The sequence below is a fragment of the Bos indicus x Bos taurus genome, chromosome 14, assembly GCF_003369695.1.
Source record: "Bos indicus x Bos taurus breed Angus x Brahman F1 hybrid chromosome 14, Bos_hybrid_MaternalHap_v2.0, whole genome shotgun sequence".
Lineage (NCBI taxonomy): Eukaryota > Metazoa > Chordata > Mammalia > Artiodactyla > Bovidae > Bos > Bos indicus x Bos taurus.
The window spans coordinates 52,183,503-52,209,866 of record NC_040089.1 but is presented as its reverse complement, the minus strand read 5'-3'; the positions used below and the strand labels follow the sequence as shown (position 1 = coordinate 52,209,866).

The following is a 26,364-nucleotide window of genomic DNA, read 5'->3' as shown; positions in this document are numbered from 1 at the left end:
GAAGTCTAGAAATACCTAGAAGTCAAACCCTGGCTGGTTTGAGTCTTTAGATATGTTTCATTTTCCATATTGAGTGCTTTTTGTTAATTCCAAACTATAAAATGCAAAATATGTGATATGAAAATCCAGACTGTTTAGTTTTCACTTTACTAGGAGTAGGTTCACAAAAACAGAGAACTCTTCTATATTATTTTAATGCTAAATCCTCCATGTCTATAACAATGTGTAGGACACACTTATGAATTTGAGTTTCCATCTCATGCATAAGAAATATAAAATGAATAAAATAAATCTGAATAATTGAGTGCTTAAGTACTAAACACTCATTCCCTATTATCATGTGACTCTGTGAAATAATTAGTGAAAATGTATTTATGAGTTAGATATAAGAGAACAAAAATAAGTCTTTCTCTCCTGAATGTGCTAAATTTGCATTCTAGAAGAAATACAATGAACAAGAAATGGAATCTTCTCTCTACTTGCTTACAGTGTACCAAAGGAAAGGATATGCATATAAATAAAGTTTTGAGTAGACAATACAAATTTCAGTCAAAATGTATTACATATTCTAGATGACACCAATTTAAAAGCACTTGAACCACAGGTTTGAGACTGAATTAGTTGAATGTAAGAACCTTAATGATGAGATCTTTTTTTGTTAAGATTACACAGCATATTTTCTCACTATTTTCATTCTAAAGGTGGTATAAAGTTTTTCTCACACTTGGTAAAGAAATAATGTGTGTCTTGATTTTCAAGAGTTTAACCTGAAGATTCAAGAACAGGGCATGGAAGCAAAAGACAGAGAGTTGGAAGTATGAACCAAGTGGTTGCAAATCCTTAGATCATCAAAATAAAAACTGATCTGGAATACATGGATTGAAGGAAAAATCAAAGCCCTAAAACTCAAATTTAAATTCTGATACAACTTTCTTTCTTAGAAGAAATAGCCATTAGAGAGGCAAGATAAATATGACCCATTTCAAATACAGTGTCTGAATCTGTTCTTTAAATTTTAAAAGTGTTGGATAACTACATTTGTTTGGCAGATAATATATACTTTGGCAGCCTCATACTCTGGCCACTTGATGCAAAGAGTCTACTCATTGGAAAAGACCCTGATTCTGGAAAGATTGAGGGCAGGAGGAGAAGAGGGTGACATAGGATGAGATGGTTGAATGGCATCAATGACTCAATGGACATGAGTTTGAGCAAACTCCAGGAGATAGTGAAAAACAGGGAAGCCTGGTGTACTGTAGTCCATGGGGTCACACAGAGTTGGACACAACTTAGTGACTGAACAACAGTGAACAACAACGTAGCAGATAAGGCAAGATGAAGGTTTTTCAAGAACTTTGATTCTTAACTTTTTTAAAAGAGTGTTAAAACCACTAAGCATATAATGAAATTATAGACCCACTCTCTCCTCAGGGGAAAAATAATGATTTACAATTTTGTGCATTTTTTGGAAGGTCATAGACCTCTGAGATCTAGAACCTATTCTAGAATAACGTTCTTAATAACACTGAAACTAGTTTTTAACCATCATTTCACAGTTGCATAAAATTTTAATTGTTCTAAATTCATACCTATACAAACTGGTGGGCTGGGCTGCCAGAAGTATCGATTTTCTACCTGAATGCAGGTTATTCTTTCCTCTCCTTGAAGTTCATATCCTGGGTCACACTGAAAAACCACAGTGTCTCCAGGTTCTCGTCCATCTCCATTTCGAGTTCCGTTCATGGGAACCCCTGGGTCACGACACGCAGTGGCAACAGAACCTATGAACAAATAGAAACAAACTTTTAGTTTTGATGCCAACCAAAATCACTTTCAAAGTTCCAGACCTCATCTTTGAGATGCTTCTACATCTTTAAAAAAATAACTTAAAAATGCCTGGGTCATAATTCCCTTTGCTATACAAATATATCCTTGTTGCTTTTTAAATGAGGTATAATTCCCTGATGGCTCAGCATTTAAAGAATCCGACTGCAATGCTAGAGATGTGAGTTCAATCCTTGTGTCAGTAAGATCCTTTGGAAGAGCAAATGGCTACCTACTCCACTATTCTTGCCTGGAAAATCCATTGGGCAGAAGAGCCTGGTAGGCTACAGTCCATAGGGTCACAAAGAATTGGACATGACTGAGCACGCACACATATTGCATATATAATATATAAAAATTATCTATGCTGTACATCTGAAATTAATATAACATTGTAAATCAACAATACCTCAATTTGATATTTGAAAAAATATTGCTAATTTTTAAATACCTGCAAAATAAATACTTTTAAATTGCTTTTTCATAAATAATTTATTTGTTACCTTGCTTCAAGCAGTAACATGACATTTTAGTAGCTAAATAATAAATCTACTCAAAATTCATTATTTTGATGCCCCGTGAGAGACATTGTGAAGAGGATGAAAAGACAGCTGCAAACTAGAAGAATATATTTGCTTGGCCTATATACCACAAAGTACTTGTATGTAGAATATATGAAAAACTCTTAGAACTGGGGGGAAAAAAAAAGAAGAAAAAATCCAACTACAAAATGGGCAAAAAACATTTCAATAAAGGGGATACCTGATGGCACATGAAAAATGTTAAGCATCATTAACCATTAAAGAAATGCAAATTAAAACCACAATGAGATACCTATCAAGTTAGCTAAAATAAAATGTATATATATATATATGATAACACCAAATGCTGGGAAGATTCTTACAAAAAAAAAAAGAAAGCAGATTTACTCTAAAGCATATGATAATTAAGTATCAAGACAAAGAAAGTATTAACTTTTTCATTTAAGCTATTATTAAACTATATTCATAAATGTAGGCTTCAGTACTTGTATACATTATTTTTTAAACTGCATATTAAAGTACACAAATTGCTGCATTACAGACACACAACTAGTATTTATTCATTTATTCACTAACTTAATATATTCCAGGCATTGTGTTGGGTGCTAGGAATACAAAGGGGAAATAAGCAGACACAAAACTGAAGAGACTTTGAATTGTTCACACTGTGTAGTGGTGGCACCTATGAAGAGATTCTGTTGCATACATCCCTAGTAGGTTAATAACCAGGTACACAGGTAGGTAGGTATCTATAGATAGATACATACATACATAGATACATAGTTTCATCAATATACCAATCAATCTGTTTTAATACACCAGGCATTCTTTTTGTAGCTCATCTGTTTAATACACATACATACACAAGAAAGAAACCAGAGGATCTCACACAAATATTGTAAGGTTTCGACTCTCCAAGTCATTTGGGAATCAAGAGAACTATATCAATTTAAAAAATAACAAACACTCTAATCCTGTGGTATGCATAAAAGCTGAAATTACAAAAAATGATTTCATATATATATATACACTCACACACACATAATCACACACACACATATATGTATATGCTGCTGCTAAGTCATTTCAGTCGTGTCCGACTCTGTGCGACCCCAGAGATAGCAGCCCACCAGGCTCCCCCGTCCCTGGGATTCTCCAGGCAAGAACACTGGAGTGGGTTGCCATTTCCTTCTCCAATGCATGAAAGTGAAAAGTGAAAGTGAAGTCACTCAGTCGTGTCTGACTCTTAGCGACCCCATGGACTGCAGCCTACCAGGCTCCTCCGTCCATGGGATTTTCCAGGCAAGAGTACTGGAGTGGGGTGCCATTGCCTTCTCCAATATGTATATGCACACACATATATAACATACACAAAATGAATAGAACAAATTGTTTTATATATCTTCTTGGAAAGAGTGAAAGAAAGTTATTTTTACAGTGTTACTTTTTAAAAAGATTACAAAATGTAGACTACAAATGTCATTTTACCTATCACTTAAATTAAAACCAGGGATCATTATATACATCGTCAGCAATCTTACAGTTGCTTCATTGTACTGATAAACTAGCATTTCTGAGCAATAGCCACGGACAAGGACTTAACATGTATAATTCATTTCATTCTACTAACAACCCAATCAGTCAAGTGCCATTACTGTTCTTAAATATTTTAGAGGTGAAAAAACTAAAGTTTAGGAAGATTAAGTAACTTTTTCAATATTACAGAAATCAGAGTGCAGAACCAAGGTTTACACCCCAGTTAGTCTGATTTCAGAAGTCAAAGTTTTAAATGATACAGGAGAATGTCCTCTTCTACCTGTTAACTGTTCTTGAGGTACAATTTCTTTCTCAGTTAAATATAATAAAACTCATTAAGAAATTATTAAAAATACAGAGTATATCCTTAAACAGAAATGCTATAGTATGCATAAACATGTCTATTTTAAAATATTCAAATGATTTTTTGAGTTATTTTTAGCTGATAATAGAATAAAAATCAAACTCATATGGGAGAATATGGAGGGAAGGGGGGCAGGGGCATGGTTCCAATTGCCAAGTGGATTTGTTCTCTAATACCTATCAGTGGTCCTTAGCAGAACATCCATCAGGGATTACAGGTTCTGGCAATTACAATCTTTTAATATTGATAGACACTTTTTTGGTAAATTTTTGTGATAAACTCAGTTATTAAGTTTTTCTTGAATTGCTCTGGGATGCTTTCCACTAACACTAAAACTGATCTATCAACTGGCTTTACAATATAAAAGTGGATTGGGATGTTCTACATATAAGATTTACACTAAGCAAGTTTTTATTGGAAAGGAGTGATATAAATGTAAAATGTGCTACAGCTTTCAAACTGAAAAGCAGAATGATATAAAAGATAATGAAAACAGTTAATTTTGTTGTTGTTTTTGTCATTGTTGTTGAGGCTTCCTATGTGCTGGACTCTTGCATCTGCAAAAAACTTGAAGCTTAGTATGAGCATTCTCAAAAGTAAAAATGTACATACAGCAATGTTACACAAATATTGAATGCAGTTAGTATAACTGTGGCTTACCAGTATTTGAGAGAAAAAAGATGTTTGGGCCCTATCATCAGAGTTACTATACTTAAAGATTTAAATTGGAACCTAGTAACTAAAATCAGAAGGCTTCAATATGACAGCTGCTGCTGCTGCTAAGTTGCTTCAGTCGTGTCCGACTCTGTGCGACCCCATAGATGGCAGCCCACCAGGTTCCCCCGTCCCTGGGATTCTCCAGGCAAGAACACTCGAGTGGGTTGCAATTACCTTCTCCAATGCAAGAAAGTGAAAAGTGAAAGTGAAGTCGCTCAGTCGTGTCCGACTCTAGCGACCCCATGGACTGCAGCCTACCAGGCTCCTCTGTCCACGGGATTTTCCAGGCAAGAGTACTGGAGTGGGTTGCCATTGCCTTCTCCGCATATGACAGCTAAAAATGTAAAAATATTCATTTGCCTTTGGGGCTGGTTGACTTGAAGGAAGAGATGTGGTAAAAGTGTACTATGTCTTTTCTCTTAATTAATAAATAAATTAGGAATAAGATTTTAAAACAATATAGAGAACGATAGGGTTTAGTAAAAGACCAAGTATTTTTCTTCTTGGAATTACTTCAATTCTAAAGGCAATTAGCTAAATATACACAGAAACAATTACTTGCTGTGAATGCTATTGTCTTATTTTCTTTACTTATTCAAAGTTTAATCTCTATACTGGTTATTCACTGTGTTTGTGGGTAGGCAAAAAAACATTTATTTTGGCATCAATCATTTTTGTTTTATGTATTAAAACAAAAGCTATAGACATTAAAGAAAATAAATAACCATTTAAAACGCCATGGGCTGAAATAATCCCACAAAATTAGCGTGATTTAAAAGCAATTATATTAGAAAACAGTAAGTATTAGGCACATGTGTAAAAATAGGTTAAGAATCTTCATTTGACATTTATTGTTTAATTTTATGGAACATAAATTCTCATGATAAATAATTCTCATTTGCTTTTATTTTTGCTGTTTTTATATATATATATATATATATATATATATATATATATAAACACAGGGTGTTTTTTGCTACCAAGTATTTTAACTTATCAACTATTTTATATATATAAAATCTAAAAAGCTACACATTAGAAATAATATGTTTGCCACCAAATTATTAACATAGATAATTTATATTTATTTTATTAATTTCTTCAGTTAAAATTACTTCAAATTTTGATTGCTGAAATGAATATCTGCATTTTTTCTATTAGGTTTAAGTATGATATTCTTGATTTTTCTTAAAAATATGTAAGGTAAGCACAAATCTAAGAGATAAAAGTTCTTAACAACCTTGCCTCATCTGCAATGATATAAAGAAAGGAACATTCTAGAAAGTGCATATAATAGGCTTAAATTCTATCCTATCTAAATAAAGCTTGGATTTAACTTTCAAAGCCTAATGAAATTGACAACAAAAAAATAACTTCCTTTCTTTGTCTTTCTCCCCAAAAGGAATGGACATTTATATTTTGGTTAGTAAAGAATAGGAATTACCATGTGTTTCACAGCTCTTAGACCAGTTGATTTTTCAATAGAAACTGTAATAGTCACAGGGAAAAGGTATATAAATAGAAGAGAATGTGATTAGTAAAGCAATATGTAATATTTACTGGAGACTTACTATCTTTTAAACACTTGTACTATGCGCTGATTCTCATTGCATTCACAAGAAATCTGGACTCTATTATTACCCATAGTTTTCCAATGAGAAAATTGAGGCTTAAAAAAGATAACCCTGCTCTATATCACATAGCTGTTTAAAGTGGACAAAGTGCCCTATGCACACATGAGACCATAACTGAGGGACATTTCTTAAGTAAAAATGATAGAAACTTTGTAATAAAATATACTGAGAGTGTGAACCATAGCATGGAGTGCAAGTGAAATCATGACTTCAATGGGAATTTCTAAAATATGTTGCTGCTGCTGCTGCTAAGTCGCTTCAGTCGTGTCCGACTCTTAGCGACACCATGGACTACAGCCTACCAAGCTCCTCCATCCATGGGATTTTCCAGGCAAGAGTACTGGAGTAGGGTGCCATTACTCCTTAAATGTCATTATAAAATCAGAAAAAAAAAAAAAAAACTACCTTACTTGCCTATCATCCCTACAGGAGAAATCAAAAAACCTACATATTTAATAACACTTAACTTTAAATATATTAATTTCTTACTTAAATTGCACAGATATTAACAATGTAGTCTTATTCACAGGATTCCACTGGTATACATTGTGTCAAACTGAAAAAAAGTCTGTTTATCTAAGAAAGAGATATATGTTGAACAACTATATGCAACACGAATGACAATTAGAATAGATATGAATAAAATAATGATGATAATGATTACTGTCTCTATTGAGAGCATATACTATACAAAACACTTTACTAGAAGCTAAGTTTATATACTCTTAGACTAAAACACAAATTCTTATTAAGTATTATCATCCCTATTTTAAATGAGCAATACAAGCTTCCCGTCATATTATGTGCTTATTCTTAGCAGATGTGGAATTTGAACTCAAGAAACAGCAGGGCTCCTAAGTATTAGAGTACACTGTCTCATTACAAATCTACCACATTACCAGATAAAACAATAAAAAGGCATGCCCTACTAATGGAACTTTGACAGTTGTTTCTTAATGAAAGAACTGGGCCGAAAAAGTTAGAACTAGCTCGAAACAGAAAGGCAAGAGCAGTTTATAACCCATTTCTTGTTCCTGATATTTCACTATAAAGGGAAACAAAAAAGAAAGACTCAAGGTTATTTTGTAGGTATTATTAGAAGTAATAAAAATAAAATTTAACCTGATATATGCTGAATTTGGGCTTCACGGGTGGCGCTAGTGGTAAACAATCTGCCTGCCTGCCAATGAAGCAGACATAAGAGTAAGAGATGTGGGTTTAGTCCCTGGATCTGGAAGATTCCCTGGAGGAGGACCCAGCAACCCACTCCAGGATTCTTGCCTGGAGAATGCTACAGACCGAGGAGTCTAGCAGGCTACAGCCCATGGAGTCGCAAAGAGTTAGACACAACTGAAGCAATAGCACATCACACAGAATGCCAAATTTAGCCATGTATGTGCCAAATGGTATTAAGTAATTGTAGTAACAAGGACATTTCCCTTCAATTGTTTTTCTCATTCTCTCTCTTCTTCCTGCTCTCTCCCATTTTTTTTTTTTTTTTTTTTACAAATTTCTTCCTTACGGTTCTTTAAGAGAATAGAAGCAGTAAAGTAGGCACATCCTCACCTCTGGAATCTGTATCCACATTCTCTGCTTTCTCTCCTGTTGCAATAAAGAAGATGCCCTTGCTCTACGTAAGGCTAACCCTAGTTCTTGTGTTGAAAGGACTTTATTCCTAAACATTTTTCATCTCTTCTAATTCACTAGGTTTTCCTTCTGTACTGGGTCACAACCAGTAACATACAAATATGACTTATAACTTCCATCTTAAATAAACAAACTCTTCATTACATCCCTATCCTCTTCCAACTGTTTTCTCATTCCCTTCCTTTCTTTAGTAGAACACATATTAAACATCTGTTCTGAGGGACATATCTATACAACTGTCTCCAATTTTATCAGCCATATACATTTATGCTAATTACATATATATATATATATATATATATATATGTCTTTGTATGTAATTAAAGATGCTTTGGAAGGGGCTATGTTAAAAAAGAATTTATATTCAAGTGAGGAAAGTTTATACTAGTATTACTTAGGAATTGTTTTTACAATGTTTTCAGTCTTTACCCATAGTCTAAATCCACTGAAAGAGTTAAATGCATTTATTGTTAAGCAACATGGAACCTTATCAAATCAGGCTTTGCTACACTCTACGGATAGACAGTCCTCATATATAAGACATTGAAGAGAATCTTTCATAAGAGTTAAAAATAGTTCTTCAAGTAAATATGTGTGAAATGAATGAATGAATGAAACTATAACTAGTCATTTCAGTGTATGCTTAAGCTTTATTTATAATTTAGGATTTGTTTCATACTGGGAAACATTTACTCCAAGTGCAGTAACAACATTTATGTTGCATTTTAATTTGTATTACTCTATCTGGATAACCTGAGGCCATTCTTAGAACAATATAGATAGCACTAAATACTACGGAAAATGACTGAGTTATCATCATTTTTATAACTCATCAGTACTGCAAATATACTTCTGACTTCTCATGTTATATTTGTTTTCATCTAATTTAATTAGAAATGTGCATTTCACCTAAAAAACAGTCCTAACTAACACATGCACATGTTTCAAATATATTATGGATGATATTTCAGAGATAACATTTGAATTACCATCGTGGTTACCTTGGCCTAATTAATACTCCAGTTTTCTTATGGCATTTTTTTGTACAACAAAGAAAAAATACACTAAAATCACTTAAAAGTTCTTGTGTGTCCTTTCTGTTCAGAAAGCTGATTTCTTGGTATAAACTTGTTTATCTCAAGAACTTTTGAAAAGCCTCAGATCTGATATAATTGGATAAATAATACTATCAAAAGCAGAAGAATTGCACTGCAGTGAGAAAGGGACACTGATCAGATTGCCTTAGTTTCCTGAATTTTGTCTGCCTCATCAGTAAAACTGACATAGTGATCATTTACCTGACTGATTTAGTATTAGAAAAAATCTTAAAGTATTATTCTAACAATTACATTGCATAATTGAAAATTATATGATATGAAAATGTCAATTCTAAGATAAAGACCAGTAGATTTTACTATTCACTGTGTACTTTAAGAAGTAGTTGTATTTTTGCTGCAATATGTCAAGAAACTTCAGCAAGGTCATGGTCCAAATTTGGCATTCACAAGGCCTTATACTGTCCTCTTCAGTTTTATTGCTTTATACTTTTGTATAGACTAAGAAATGACACTATATTCTCCACTTCACTATCAATAAGGAAATCAACCTGGGTAGTAGGAATATTTAACCTGGAAGGAAATCTCATCGAGAATCAAATCAATCAGAAAATATTTGAAATGCAGATGGTAACCTAGAGGTGGATTTCACCCTGGAGAGTTCTGCCCTTGATTGAGTCCTTGCTGTGTATGAGGTCCATCAATTTTATAAAGAAAGTTCAACATCATTATTAGGCCTACACTCTGCCAGCTACTCAGCAATGTGGCTATCTTTAGAATTTCATTATGATTCGGAAACACCTTAATGATATGGCAAATAAGGTTACAGTAGATGACAAGATGACAGAGATATTCCATACATGGGATGCAAAAGAAACCTCAAAGCTAGTGTTCTAGTATACTTCCAAGTACTTTATATAAACATAATGTTAAAAATACATATTTACTCATTTGTTCACCAGGTAATTGTCGTAAACCCACTAGAAGCCAAGTATGCTTGGTATTGGAGATACATTTTAATAAGATGACCCTGAATATTCACTGGAAGGACTGATAATGAAGCTGAAGCTCCAATACTTTGGCCACCTGATGCCAACAACTGACCCATTGGAAAAGATCCTGGTGCTGGGAAAGATTTTAGGCAAAAGGAGAAGAGGGCAGAAAAGGATCAGATGGTTGGATGGCACCACCGGCTCAATGGACATGGAAATGGGCAAACTTCAGGAGATCGGAACAGGGAGGCCTGGCGTGCTGTACTCCATGGGGTTGCTAAGACTCAGACACGACTTAGCAACTGAACAATAACACCTCCATACCACCATCAATTCTTGTGCTACAAAGTGAGGATAAAATCACTGGTCTAATGATTTTTAAATCAACAGTCCTGTTAGGTTGAAGACTGTCAAAGGTACCTATCTATACAGGAAATTGACTTTATATCCAAGATTATAAAAGATTATGTGCTGTGCTTAGTAGCTCAGTTGTGTCCAACTCCTTGAGACCCCATGGACTGTAGCCTTCCAGGCTCCTCTGTCCATGGAGATTCTTCAGGTAATAATACTGGAGTAGGTTGCCATGGTCTGCTACAGGCGATGTTCCTGACCCAGGAATCAACCCGAGGTCTCCTGCATTGCAGGTGGTTTCTTTATAAAGGATTATATAAAAGTCTAATTTGAGTTGAATTCCAATATTTGGAGATTAACAGAATTAATTAGCAAAAAAAAAGATAAAGAAACATACAAATATTTTACATAGTTCTGACTGATAGCACATAATACCAGTGTGTTTCTAATGTTATATTATAAAAAATTTCAATACAGATTCACTTAACATTTACTAACTACCAGGTGTAATGCCAAGTTCTGGTTATATAAATATTAATAGGATAACATCTTGTCCATCAAAGGAACATAATCTAAGAGGGATAGCAGATATGTATATGTCTTTAATATAATAAAATGCTTATTAAAATCAGGTAACATTTGTCATACAAAGTGAAAAATTGTGGGCATGAAATAAAAAGCTAAAAGTGATTTATATTATATAATTAAAATATGTATTGATTTATAATTTTACATAGATGAACTTTTCAAAAGTTATCTATACAAAAATTACTTAAAATAATTTATAAAAAGTTAAAATGCCATATATCTATTCACACAAAAACATCCTCTTTATATGAATTAATTAAACATTAAAAATAAGAGAAGCAAAATAATCACTTGTGGTACATGTGTACATTCTTTAATTTGATTTTTTAGACATATTTAATGTCATTAGGGAGAAGGCAATGGCACCCCACTCCAGTACTGTTGCCCGGAAAATCCCATGGATGGAGGAGCCTGGTAGGCTGCAGTCCAAGGGGTCGCTAAGAGTCAGACACGACTGAGTGACTTCACTTTCACTTTCCACTTTCATGCATTGGAGAAGGAAATGGCAACCCACTTCAGTGTTCTTGCCTGGAGAATCCCATGGACAGAGAAACCTGGTAGGCTGCAGTCCATGGGGTCGCACAGAGTCGGACACGACTGAAGTGACTTGGCAGACTTTGGCAGCAATGTCATTTTACTCAACCCACTCCAGTATTCTTGCTTGGAAAATTCCATGGACAGAGGAGCCTGGTGGGCTATAGTCCATGGGGTCACAAAGAGTTGGGCGTGACTTAGTAACTAAACCACCACCACCACAAATGCCATTTTACTCTTTTCTTAAGTATATGGTTTTCAATATATTCTTATTTTTATTGGTATTGTTAAAGCTATTTCCAATATATTTTAAATTGTTGGTATGTCAACAAATGTCTCCACAAGCTATAATATTTTTAATTGAGAAAGTTTTCTCTTTATAGGTATTGAGGTATCCAGTAAGCATAGAGCTAGTTCTTTGAAATAGAGGAAAGTTTCAATTTGATCTTCTGTCATAAAACAATGTGTAAATATTTCAGCTTAAGTATTTTCACAGATATTAAATCTTTACTTCTTTTTGGACACCTTTATTTGATAAAAATTTTTCACAATATAAAACTTACGAAATTGTCTTAGATTATGATTTTTTGAAATATTTCAATTTTGGTTGTGTATGAAAAACAGTGCTTCAGATACAAACTTTCCTAAGTCTGAATGACAATGAGCAGCAAAAGCAGAAACTAGTACTGATATACTAAAATTTATATATTTATTTTCAAATCAGCATTTCTTTGTCATACATAAAGAAAAGGTTATTCAATTATTTTGCTATACATAAAAATATTTGTAAATTTTAATGATAGTTTTATTTTGATAGAATTATTTGGTTGAAGTTATGAATCATATGTATTCCACAACCAATTCAAATTGTATTATCTTTTTCTAATTTAATAAGAGCTTTGTTTTTGTCATGAAGTTGTATGTCACCCAAATTTATATTTGTACTATTATCACAAAACAGTTTATCCTTAATACTATAATTTTAATATATGTTTTTTGTCTCATTTTTAAAAATATTTAAAAGATAATTGTTTGCTTAAAAGTTTTAAAAAAAAGTTATATGCTGTTAACATAAATAGAAGTAAGATTTGTGAAAACAATTTTCCAAAGTAAAGAAGTACATTATTGTAAGGTTCTTACATTATATGTGAGGTTGTGTAATAGAATTTGATAGTAGATTTTGATTGAAAAATGTATGTTATTAATATTAGAGCAAGTACACCCCCACCTCCAAAATGTTTAACTAATAATTAAATAGAGGGGGAAAATGATGGTGGAATGCACAGATGGGTCCAATAAAAACTGATTATCAATATGGTTTTAATTAGTAGATTAAAAAATAAGTAGACAAATATCAATAATAATATAGAACACTTCAGGCATAGTGTTATCAACCAAGTGTATCTCATTGGTATTTAATTCCAAATAATGGCAAGTGTACATTCTTATCTTTTCAAATGCACATGGTCCTCTGTGACCCATGGACTGTAGCCCACCAGGCTCCTCTGTCCATGGGGATTCTCCAGGCAAGAACACAGAAGTGAGTTGCCATGTCCTCCACGTGATCTTTCCAATCTCGGAAAGATCTGTGGTCCAGATCTCCTGAACTACAGGCAACTCTTTAATATCTGAGCCACCAGGGAAGCCCAAGAATACTGGAGTGGGTAGCCCATCCCTTCTCCAGGGGATCTTCTCGACACAGGAATCAAATTAGGATCTCCTGCATTGCAGGTGGATACTTTACCAGCTGAGCTACCAGGGAAGCCCAGAAACACATATGCTGGACCATTAAAAAAAAAAAAAAAAAGTCTAAGTAAATTTAAAATTGTTATTTGGGACGTTCTTCTGCTAAGGAAGCTGGCATGTTAACACTTTCCACACATGTAGAAGAGAATTTAGAACTAAGTGACAAAATTAGTTCAGTAGAGTTTTCATTTGTTCTAGGTGAAAAATCATGTTTTTTTTTTTTTAAACAGATTTATGTCTTATAGTTTTCACATGGTTAATGATATCACTATGATCCCCATATATGTTAACATATATTGTGTGCCAGGTGCATTTTCAGCATTAATTTTCTTTTAGTTTTAATTGAGAAGTTATTGGGATTTTTGATGATTAGCACATTAAAATGTAAAAAGCATGATGATTAGCAGACATTTCAAACAAGTTGTACAAAATCCTTAGTATGTAGATAACAAAAGTCTAAGAACCATAGAGTTAATCCAAATAGGTATTTCAACAGCTAATCATATTAAAATTTGTAGACAATTTGTTCCTAAAAGAAAAATACCAAGGATCAGCATCTTAAAATATTAATATACTATTAGGTCTAAATCTCATGTTTTAATATCATATATATTAAATTCTCAATCAAAATATCCCATGTTTCACCTGAGGTTAACATGTTATTAGGAAAAATTGGTCTATTAATACCAATGATATCAGAGTCTCCAGGATAAATCTAAAACCAGGGAGAAATTTTATTTAGGAAACAATTCAAACAATCATTTTTTTTTTTAAGGAGACATTCAAACAAAAAGAACATGCCTATAGTAGTTAGATACTTTAAAAAAATCAACTACATTATTTAATTAATCAGGTAATGTAAAATGACAGATTTTATCAGTGTATTATGACTCCCAATCACCATTTAATTATGTTTCATATTTTAGAGTATAAAATGAGCCCCACCATACCTTACAAAATGTTAATATAACACAGAAGCCAAGAAAGTTTCATTTAGTTCTGTATTCTACTAATTACTTGATTGTACATAAAAATAACCAATCCATACATAATTTACCCACTAAAATTATTTTTACCACTTACCTAAATATGTTTTATTGAGTGGGATCATGTGGGATTCCTTGCTTGTTTAAAATGTGTTTCTGGATGTACTAAGATGCTTTGATTCACAAATTATAAAAAACAATATTCTTCTAGATCCCTTCCTGCTATCCTTTTGAGCTCAATTTCAACTTTCACAATAATAGTTTCTCTGACCTCCTTCTTAATCTCGGCTTGGGCTCTTCCTCACTGCAACCTTCAGGTGAACTTTCTTTTGTACGTCATGGGTCATGGTGTAATTAGCTTTCTTAAGAAATGAATATTCAGTTTATACTTTCTCCTTAAATGTGGAGTTTAAATAAGGCCACAACTACCATAAACATCTATTTTAAAATAATAAAATAATATTTCTATGATAAAGTAAATTATTGTTAATTTACCTCATAAAATAAATAACAAACACTTTCATGGCAAAGACATTCAGACTATAGCTTTATAGCCCATCTGTTCAACTTCTACTTCTGTGTGTATTTCAAGAATACATATTTCTCACTTATATGGCTAGCTCATGGCCTGACAGCTTTATGTATCTTTCAAACCATAGATTATGATATAACTTGCTGTTATACAAAAGAACTGGCAAGGCAACAGCATCAAATACTTCTCCCACTATATTCCAAGGTCAGAATGGGTTAGACATTAATATCTGAGAATATTTTTATTTTGTCCTCAAGTGACCGATATGTTACTCATGAAAAGAAAGTTTAAGTTATCTGAAATCCACAAAAGACTGGAAAATAGAGATGGGTTTGCAGTATATTCATCTTGCAAAATTAATCAGGTATTATAATTACTCTGAGCATTGAGAATGTACCTCACACACTACTGCTGCTTCTGCTGCTGCTGCTGCTAAGTCGCTTCAGTCGTGTCCGAGTCTGTGCGACCCCATAGACGGCAGCCCACCAGGCTCCCCCGCCCCTGGGATTCTCCAGGCAAGAACACTGGAGTGGGTTGCCACTTCCTTCTGCAATGCGTGAAAGTGAAAAGTGAAAGTGAAGTCGCTCAGTCGTGCCCGACTGTTAGCGACCCCATGGACTGCAGCCCACCAGGCTCCTCTATCTATGGGATTTTCCAGGCAAGAGTACTGGAGTGGGGTGCCATTGCCTTCTCCGATGAGATCAAATACAAAGATACAGCTAATAAATATATCTGTTATTTTAACAGAAATATTAATAATGATACTTTGTTAAAAATGGAAAATACAGCCCAAATGGCAAACTAGTCAGGATGCCCAGAAAAGAGGCATAAATCAGAACTGTCTTGGGCAAACTAGGTTATATAGCCATTCTATACAACACACACGTAGTATCAGGGAGTTGCAGATATGAAAATGACTATTCTGTCTAGAAGTTCATCAGTAATGAAAGTATCATTTGACCTGGGCTTTGGAAAATGACTAAGAATTATGGATTTTTTTTAATGTGGACATAAACATACTAGGAACATGGAAAAAAGTTTGCAAAAGAACTGGAAATGTGAATGGCCAATGTCTTCTCAGGACAGTAGTTAGATGACTAGATGTATGCAACTGAATAGTGAGGGATGAAGCTGGCAGGTAATCTGGGTGCAAATTGCTTTAAATGTAACTCTACAATTTTAAATTTATGACTGTGTAGCCATTAAAAAATTTTAAACAGGAAGGAATGTCTGATTTATGTTTTCAAAACATTAGTCAGATGGAAATGTTGACAAAAGTCTAGCTACAGATAATGGAGTGAGTGGCTACAGCAGTGCCAGTGGTAATAATAAGGATGGGAATGAATGCAAGGGCACCATACAGTTCTTTAAGGCCAGAGACATCAACCTCTCATAATTAAGGAATCCATCTCCTTGAGAATTGTCAACAGTATAAGCTTTGGGCCTTGGCATCTTGTATTATGAGCAGGGGCAAATTCTTAACAGAGAGGTTAAAAGTTAAGGACATAGAAAATATTCTGTCAAAATCAACTATTCTGTGGGCAAATGAAAGCATGATACCTAAAGATATCCTCCCTGAGGAACTAAAGTGGGATGAGCCAAGCGGATTAAATTTAAGTAGGGGATACAGAGGCTGACTGCTGAGAACCAAGGACAGAACACAGGACAGCATGAGGTGGCGATGTCAGACTTAAGTAACTCTGATTAAGCAAAAGCACCTTGTAGATTGTAGTACCAAGTGGCAAAGTGACAGACTACAAAGAATGCATAGATTGTGAAATAGAAGGCATGAGGCTGCTGATAGAGGCTTGACAATGATTATGAAGTTGGTATGGGACCTAGATTTCAGTTACACTTACTTTGTACCAAGTTTACTGAAATACATTTTGTTGGTTGTATTTTGTTGCTTAAGGTTATTTTGCTACTATTGGCTGTCTCATTCCTTCTTAATTTATTATTTGACAGCTATTCACTCAAAAGGGGAACAGGCATTGTGGTGGTGATGGAGAGTGGAAAGAGAATAGAATGCATACCTGACTCCATTAAAATAATGATACAAACTGACTTGGATAGTATTGTTCTAGTTTATAGCTATTGTTCAGCTTAATTTTTAACAGTGTCCCTGTTACTCTCAAAAATCATCTTAGATATGAACAATAAACTACAAGATCACCCTGAATAAAATATTTGTTCTTTACAGACATTTAGAGAGGCAAAGTTCACATAATTAAAACATCTTTGGAACAGTGAATAGATAACCCATGTTCTCTCATCTTTACTTGGGAAAAAAACTATAGCAAGTGCCTAGAGGATGGGCTGGAATGTATTTAATATAGGGAAGTCAGATAAAGCTTTAAAAAATTGATGGTTTTATAAACATTTTTAAATGTTTTATGCAGAGGTCAGAAAACATTTTATAATAGAGTTATTGGTGCCAAGTCTGAAAGAAAGTGCAAGATTTATGAAAAAAGAGCAGGAAAACATTTAAAGTAAAAGAAACTTTAAGGACAGAAAACAGTACAGGGTGTGTGTGTGTGTGTGTGTGTGTGTGTGTGTGTGTGTGTGTGTTGTGTATGTAACTAAGATGATTTCCTGGGTTAAAGGAAAGACACACTTGAGAAACAGTTGGAGATAAATATGCTTAATATCTGGTCCTTTAATAGACTCTCCTAGACTAAACAAACAAATAAATGGGTAACATGAGACAGATTTATTTGAGGAAAAGGAGAAATTCCTGTAAACCACTGAAGTGGCAAATTCTGACCTACAAGCCAAATTTGACCTACTTAAGTGATTTACTGGACTACAGTACCTTAATGATCTCTTCAAGATTAGTTGCTTTCTTTGAAAATTAGAGGACTTTACATAAAACATATTTCAATCTCCACTTTAAAATGAGTCTTTCTTCCTATAGGAGGAAATGAGGATAGCCAGAGGGGGACAATGTCCCTTTTAAATGGGAATGTACATCAGTTCAGTTCAGTTCAGTTCAGTCACTCAGTCGTGTCCGACTCTTTGCAACTGCATGAATCACAGCACGCAAGGCCTCCGTCCATCACCATCTCCCAGAGTCCACCCAAACCCAAGTCCATTGAGTCGGTGATGCCACCCAGCCATCTCATCCTCTGTCGTCCCCTTCTCCTCCTGCCCCCAATCCCTCCAAGCATCAGAGTCTTTTCCAATGAGTCAACTCTTCACATGAGGTAGCCAAAGTACTGGAGTTTCAGCTTTAGCATCATTCCTTCCAAAGAAACCCCAGGGCTGATCTCCTTCAGAATGGACTGGTTGTATCTCCTTGCAGTCCAAGGGACTCTCAAGAGTCTTCTCCAACACCACAGTTCAAAAGCATCAATTCTTCGGTGCTCAGCCTTCTTCACAGTCCAACTCTCACATCCATACATAACCACTGGAGAAACCAAAGTCTTGACTAGACGGACCTTTGTTGGCAAAGTAATGACTCTGCTTTTGAATATGTTATCTATCTTGGTCATAACTTTCCTTCCAAGGAGTAAGTGTCTTTTAATTTCATGGCTGCAGTCACCATCTGCAGTGATTTTGGAGCCCAAAAAAATAAAGTCTGACACTGTTTCCACTGTTTCCCCATCTATTTGCCATGAAGTGATGGGACCAGATGCCATGATCTTCATTTTCTCAATGTTGAGTTTTAGGCCAACTTTTTCACTCTCCTCTTTCACTTTCATCAAGAAGGTCTTTCCTCTTCATTTTCTGCCATAAGGGTGGTGTCATCTGCATATCTGAGGTTATTGATATTTCTCCCCACAATCTTGATTCCAGCTTGTGCTTCTTCCAGCCCAGCGTTTCTCATGATGTATTCTGCATATAAGTTAAATAAGCAGGGTGACAATATACAGCCTTGATGTACTCCTTTTCCTACTTGGAACCAGTCTATTGTTCCATATCCAGTTCTAACTGTTGCTTCCTGACCTGCATATAAGGTTTCTTAAGAGGCAGGTCAGGTGGTCTGGTATTCCTATCTCTTTCATCATTTTCCACAGTTTATTGTGATCCACACAGTCAAAGGCTTTGGCATAGTTAATAAAGCAGAAATATATGTTTTTCTGAAACTCTCTTGCTTTTTCCAAGATCCAGCGGATGTTGGCAATTTGATCTCTGGTTCCTCTGCCTTTTCTAAAACCAGCTTGAACATCAGGAAGTTCACGGTTCACATATTGCTGAAGCCTGGCTTGGAGAATTTTGAGCATTACTTCACTGGCATGTGAGATGACTGCAATTGTGCAGTAGTTTGAACATTCTTTGGCATCGCCTTTCTTTGGAATTGGAATGAAAACTGACCTTTTCCAGTCCTGTGGCCACTGTTGAGTTTTCCAAATTTACTGGCATATTGAGTGCAGTATTTTCAAAGCATCATCTTTCAGATTTTGAAATAGTTCAACTGGAATTCCATCACCTCCACCAGCTTTGTTCGTAGTGATGCTTTCTAAGGCCCACTTGGCTTCATATTCCAAGATGTCTGGCTCTAGGTGAGTGATCACACCATCCTGATTATCTGGGTCGTGAAGATCTTTTTTGTACAGTTCTTCTGTGTATTCTTGCCACCTCTTCTTAATATCTTCTGCTTCTGTTAGGTCCATACCATTTCTGTCCTTTATCGAGCCCATCTTTGCATGAAATGTTCCCTTGGGATCTCTAATTTTCTTGAAGAGATCTCTAGTCTTTCCCATTCTGTTGTTTTCCTCTATTTCTTTGCATTGATTGCTGAGGAAGGCTTTCTTATCTCTCCTTGCTATTCTTTGGAACTCTTTGGGAATTCACATACCACTTTTCTTTCTTCTTTCTCACTTCTTCACTTGTATAAATCATCTGCTTTTTGGAAGTGTGACCTTAGATGTGGTTCTTGGGAGCATAATCAGAATATAAACTGATGCAATTGTAGAACTTCACTGTAACTAATAAATATGACTAAGATCTTTGTCTTTCCTCTGGAATATTAATGAGCAGTAATGCCTGCTAGGTATTTCCTAAGCACCAGGCACAGTGTTAATCTCCTTTCAGACAGAATTGGATTTGAGCCACAGTCGCAAACATCTGCTAGGGCCTGACCTTGAATAAATTAACTCACTCTCTGAACCTCAGTGAATTTTTTTTTTTTTTTTTTGGTAAATGGGGATGACATAGTATATGTCCCTGGAGAAGGAAATGGCAATCTACTCCAGTATTCTTGCCTGGAGAATCCCAGGGATAGAGGAGCCTGGTGGGCTACAGTCCATGGGGTCACAAAGAGTTGGACACTACTGAGCACTGAGCATCAGCACAGTATATCTCATATGGGCTCTGTGAGCATTAAATGAGATCACCATACTAAAAGTACTTAACATTATTCTTAAAGGGCTTCCTGGTGGCTCCGACAGTAAAGAATCCCCCTGAAATGCAGGAGACCTGGGTTCAGTCCTTGGGTTGGGAAGATCTCTGGGAGGATGGCATGGCAACCTACTCCAGTATTCTTGCCTGGAGAATCCCCATGGACAGAGGAGCCTGGTGGGCTACAGTCCAAGGGGTCACAAAGAATCAGACACAACTGAGTAACTATGCACAGCACAATGTGATTCTTGGCACCAAGCAAGAAATCATTCATGAAAAAAAAAACAAAAAAACTTTTCACATTGGAAATCTGAACTGATGCTATTCACAATATATTAATTATCAAGGTAATTTTATTTTAGTGAATCAATTTTTAGTCTCTGGTCAATGATATATATTTTTATGCATCTTAAAAGAATATTATGAAGGCAGATTTATTAAAACTCTGGTAGGATGCATATTGTTTCTATAACTTTAATATGACCTACAGATATAATATGTATAAAAAATATATTACTAATTTCACTGACAGATGCACATTAAAATTTCCAGAAATGCATATAAAGCAGCTTGTTTCTATTAAGCAGATGCATTTGGCATTCACAAACAATAGCCTGAAGCACCTTTTCATATGATTGCATTTAGATATTTAATCACAATAACCATTTATGTGTAAAACCTTACTAATTTAAGGTAAATGAAAGGAGAGTTGTTAGTTGCCAGACTTTCATCATAAATAACTGAAATCAAACAGATATCACAGTTTGCTGACATATTGTCCCTAACTTCAAAAAAGTTAGAAAGTCAAGATATAAATATGAAGAATGCTTAATGTGTGTTGCAGAATTAGAAGTCCTTTATGCTCATTAATTATATAATCATTCTCTTATTTTTCGTTCCTTTTTTTTTTTCTGTCTCAAAAGATATACTAAGGGTACAAATCTAAGACATCAACTCATCTATACTGATGTATACATCTCTTACATGAGCCTTATTTCTAACACAAAACAATTCATTTACTTCTGTTAGTTGATTATGCCAAGCAATTGTCTTTCACAAACAAAAAATATATCAAGTTAATTATATATTTGTATTGTTAGTTGTTAATCTAAAGTGATATATTTTTAGGCCAGTCATTAAATAAGTTCTTCATGCTTTATCCAAAGGATTCCAATTTTACATTTATTCATATAGTGGTAATAGTTTACTGGGCACCAACTACTTATTCAGTAGTAAGTACTGTGCACACATAATCATATTAAATTTTAATAACCTATTTATGAAATGAGTATCATTATCCCTATGTGAATTACAGAGCTCAGACTCAGGTGATGAGGTGAAGTGCCCAAAATCAGCAATTAGTAAGAAGCCAAGACTTGAATTAAGGCACACATGAAGAATACTGGTCTGCACTCTTTCCATAGATGATGTTGGGAATCTCAATAAGTTTCAAATACTAGGATTTTTAAGGCTATGCAATTAGAAGATCTCTTAGATATTTTTCTCAAAGAGATAATGTGTATTGGTAATAAGAGTAAAAATATATCAATTAAATTATTTTGAGCTCCCATTTATTTTTTTCAGCCACTCAACCAAAATCCCTTTTAAGAAACAGCATATAGTTAACCACTTATCCAAAAAAAAAAAAAAAGCCATCAACACTGGTAATTAGAGTGAATGAAATTTCATTGTGGTAGGATATCTTTAATATAAAAGTAGATTTAAAATATTTTGTCAAAGTTTTCTGTGAATATATAATTAAAATCTTTAACAAAAGAAAATAAAATTAGTAAAAATGTAGGGTTGGTTTTTGTAATGGCAAATACTCATTTCCTTCCTTATCTCAAAATTTTACATTTTAAAATATACTTTTATAGTAAATTCAAATTATCAGTTTGCATAATGTAATGATTTCACTTGATGAATTAACTTTATTTATTTTTTTTCTATGTATTCTTGCCACCTCTTCTTTTTTTTTTAATTTTATTTTATTTTTAAACTTTACAATATTGTATTGGTTCTGCCATACATCGAAATGAATCTGCCACAGGTATACATGTGTTCCCCATCCTGAACCCTCCTCCCTCCTCCCTCCCCATACCATCCCTCTGGGTCGTCCCAGTGCACCAGTCCCAAGCATCCAGTATCGTGCATCGAACCTGGACTGGCGACTCGTTTCATATATGATATTATACATGTTTCAATGCCATTCTCCCAAATCATCCCACCCTCTCCCTCTCCCACAGAGTCCAAAAGACTGTTCTATACATCAGTGTCTCTTTTGCTGTCTCGTATACAGGGTTATTGTTACCATCTTTCTAAATTCCATATATATACGTTAGTATACTGTATTGGTGTTTTTCTTTCTGGCTTAGATGAATTAACTTTAACACCACCTTTACTTCAAGGAGTACACTACCCTGGTGGTGCAGAGGTTAAAGGTTAAAGTGCAATGTGGGAGACCGGGTTCAATCCCTGGGTCGGGAAGATTCCCTGGAGAAGGAAATGGCAACCCACTCCAGTATTCTTGCCTGGAGAATCCCATGGACGGAGGAGCCCGGTGGGTTACAGTCCACCGGTCACAAAGAGTCAGGCACGACTGAGCGACTTCACTTTCACTTTCACTCTACATATAAGTTAAATATGCAGGGTGACAATACACAACCTTAATACTCCTTTCTCATATTTGAACCAGATGGAGGAGCCTGGTGGGCTTCAGTCCATGGTTTATCTTAACTCCAGATGAATAAGAAGAAGAGAAATAAGAATATTTAAGATAATTAACAACACAACATTGTAAAGCAACTTTCCTCCAATTAAAAAATAAAATTAAAATTAAGATAATTAAAATTTAAAAATGAAAGTTTTTGAGTAGTAAAGTAACAGAAGGATTTAAGTAACATTTCTATATTGTTTATTTAAGAAAAAAAAAAAAACAACTCACTTGAAAACTGAATTGCAAATCCAGATTTGCTGATATAAAAATCTGTGTCGAACTGAATGGTCACTACGTTGAGAGTGCTATGGATTCCTTCGGGAATCAGAGACCCACTGATTTCCTTTAAAAGCATCTCGTTTTCAGGCGGACCATCCCAAACTCGGAGTATATCATGTGATGCTTCCGTATCAAAAGCAAGAAACTGTAGGCTGTAGGAGAACCATATATCTCTGATTATTTTAAACATGGATCCAGTTTTAAATAAAGAATATAAAAGATCTTTGCTTATATTAGGTATTTCTTTTATTCTATCAAATAAAATGAATGCAAAATGTATACAAAAACTTAATGCATTTTTCTTCAACAGTATAGTTTTTTTAGAATATGATTAAATATATTATTATATCAATTCTGCAAATTATAAAAACTTTAGGTATACAGACCATCCCTGATTTATGATGATTCAATTTAGGAATTTTTGACTTTAAGATGGTACAGAAGAGATATACATTTAGTAGAAACTGTACTATGAATTTTGATCTTTTCTCAGTTGTGATACTCTCTCATGACATTGGGCAGTGCCAGGGAACTAAGTTCCCAGTCAGTCACAAGATCACAAAAACAAGCTACCAACACATTTACAACCATAATGCACTCATAAAACAGTTCTGTTTTTCATTTTCAGTATAGTATTCAATAACATTACATGAGATACTCAATACTTTATTATAAAATAGACCTCAGGTTAGATGATTTGCCCAACTGTAGACTAACGTAAACGCTCTGAGCATGTTTAGAGTAGGTGAGGGTGAGTGAGGATTTTTGGTAGATTAGTTATATGTATTTTCAGTTTATGACATTTTCGACTTATGTTCAGTTTATCAGCATGTAACCCAAGGAAAACCTACCTATACATTCTTTTCAGTGTTCATGACTTAAATGTGGCAATGACAGGTGACATTAAAGAGGAGCTCATATGTGTCACACACTGTGCAAAACGCATTACATCTATTTTCTTCCTTTAATTGTTATAATGATCCAGTGAAGCAGGAACAAGTTTGATCTCGATTTTACAAATGTGTCAAGTGGGATTCAGATTAAATAAGATTGCCCTAAGGGTGGCAGAGTCATGAATTGAACTCAAGTTATCTAATGCCATAGTATGTGTTACGGCCACTGTATCAATTTTTTAGTGTGTTTATCAGAATCAAAGATTTGCTCCACAAATGCAAAAACAGTTCACATTCAAAAAAGAAGTAAAAGGAAACCTCCTGAATGTGAAAATGGCCCCCCACCACAAAAATGCACATAAAAGAAAAAAAATGCTTCATATTAAATCTATTTTGCTTTAGTCTAGACAAAATTAATATCAAATTTTCTTGTGCCTAATCCAAAAGCTAGAAATCCAATTATATTAACAAACTCAACTCTCTTTACCTCTCTCTCTCTCTCTCTCTCTCTATCTATCTATCTCACATCCATGTTTGATATGTGAATTGTCACCGTTTTAAATCTGGGTTACAATTTAGTATCAAAAATTCTTTAATTTTTAAAAATTTCAGAATTCTGTTGAATTTACAGTGTCTTAAGTCATGAAGAATTGAAAGAGTAGAACTCTCAAGCAGCAGGAAAAATTCTCATCTTTTGTGCCCTCTTATAACTGAAAAGTTTCTAAGGGGCTATATGAACCAATGCTGTGGCCTATGAATTAGTATGTCATGCTTATCAATACTTTCCCCTCCTATTTTATAATAGATAAAAACCATGTTTTTCTTTACCAATGGTAAAAAAAAGAAAAAAAGAAAAATCTTAATACTAATTGTATATAGGGTCTGATCAGGAAATTCAGATTCTGAGTCATTTTGAAAAGATAAAATTCATTTACCTGACAATGTTTCCTGGATCTACCTCAATCATCCACATGCAACGCAGATTATTGTCATATGGAAAGGGATAACCAGGAGATAAAATTCTTCCTGATGATTCTCCTTTAAAACGACCTCCACATTCAGCTAGAAAAAATTAATTCAATTTTAAGTCACAGTTTAATCTTTATAAACATATACAAATTTCTTGAGGATATATTTTTTCACCTGAAGGAAAATAAGGATTGATTTCTCCTTTTATTGACAGTATATATGTGTATATGCTTTCTCAGATTAGGGTATTAATTAAAGCAAGAACACATTGTACAATAAAACAAGAATCTCAAGTTAGATCATATAAATGATAATATAATAAGCCAATTAGGGAATTTTAAAAGTACACACTCAAAAGCTCTGAGTTTAGGCTACAAACTTTTTAAGATGTATGGCAAAATAATCTTAATATAACAAGGGGAAACAGATGGCAAGTTGCTCACTTATAGCTGGTTGTAGGCTAACTAATTCATCATCTTACTACCTTACCTCTAAGCTTTACTGCAGGTCCCTCAGGCCTTCTAAATTTCATTGTCCTCTTATTCCCCTTTCAATCACTCTAAACTCCTTTGCTTTTAACCTCCCCAAAGTCAAAGTGGCATTTTTATTAGATTTTACTTCGGTTAAATCTTGTTCCATTTTTGATTTAAAGTGGTCTCTAATTTTTATAAAATTCACCAAATTAAAAATGTAAACATCATCATGCAATACAACAAAAATATATAGCTTTGGGGGAATTCCCTCTCTATTTTAATAATATTTAATATATTGGGAAATCTGGAATGAGTTTACATTGATAAGCAATAATCTAGAAAGAAACCTCTTGCTAGAGAAGAGAGAAATGAAGTAGTTTACTTAGTATATTACTCTACTTCTCTACATCCTAAAAACCATAAGGTGCAATAATATATTTTTGAAAGTTCTCCAAATTACTATACTACCAGAAAATAAAACTAAATCCAAGGTAGTTTACTTTTTGCTTATATATTTGAATATATTACTACATTTATTTTTCTTATTCTCTGAAGTGTTATTATCTTACTCAAATGCAGTACTGAACTAAGCATCTTGAATTTTTGTTTTGTTTTGATTATAAGAACAAAGGTCAGAGCCAAAGTT

At 34.2% G+C, this 26,364-nt stretch overlaps 1 protein-coding gene across 2 annotated transcripts in view; it reads right to left on the bottom strand.

Annotated features, from left to right (window-relative positions):
• Window positions 1-26,364, bottom strand: part of CSMD3 (CUB and Sushi multiple domains 3) — a 1,467,857-nt gene that overhangs the window by 352,552 nt on the left and 1,088,941 nt on the right. For both annotated transcript variants that reach the window (XM_027561290.1, XM_027561291.1), the window contains 3 exons: window positions 25,212-25,338; window positions 23,333-23,535; window positions 1,590-1,781 (listed from right to left, as the gene is read on the bottom strand). In XM_027561290.1, coding sequence (XP_027417091.1) covers window positions 1,590-1,781; window positions 23,333-23,535; window positions 25,212-25,338 — 522 coding nt within the window. The remainder of the gene's footprint in view (window positions 1-1,589; window positions 1,782-23,332; window positions 23,536-25,211; window positions 25,339-26,364) is intronic.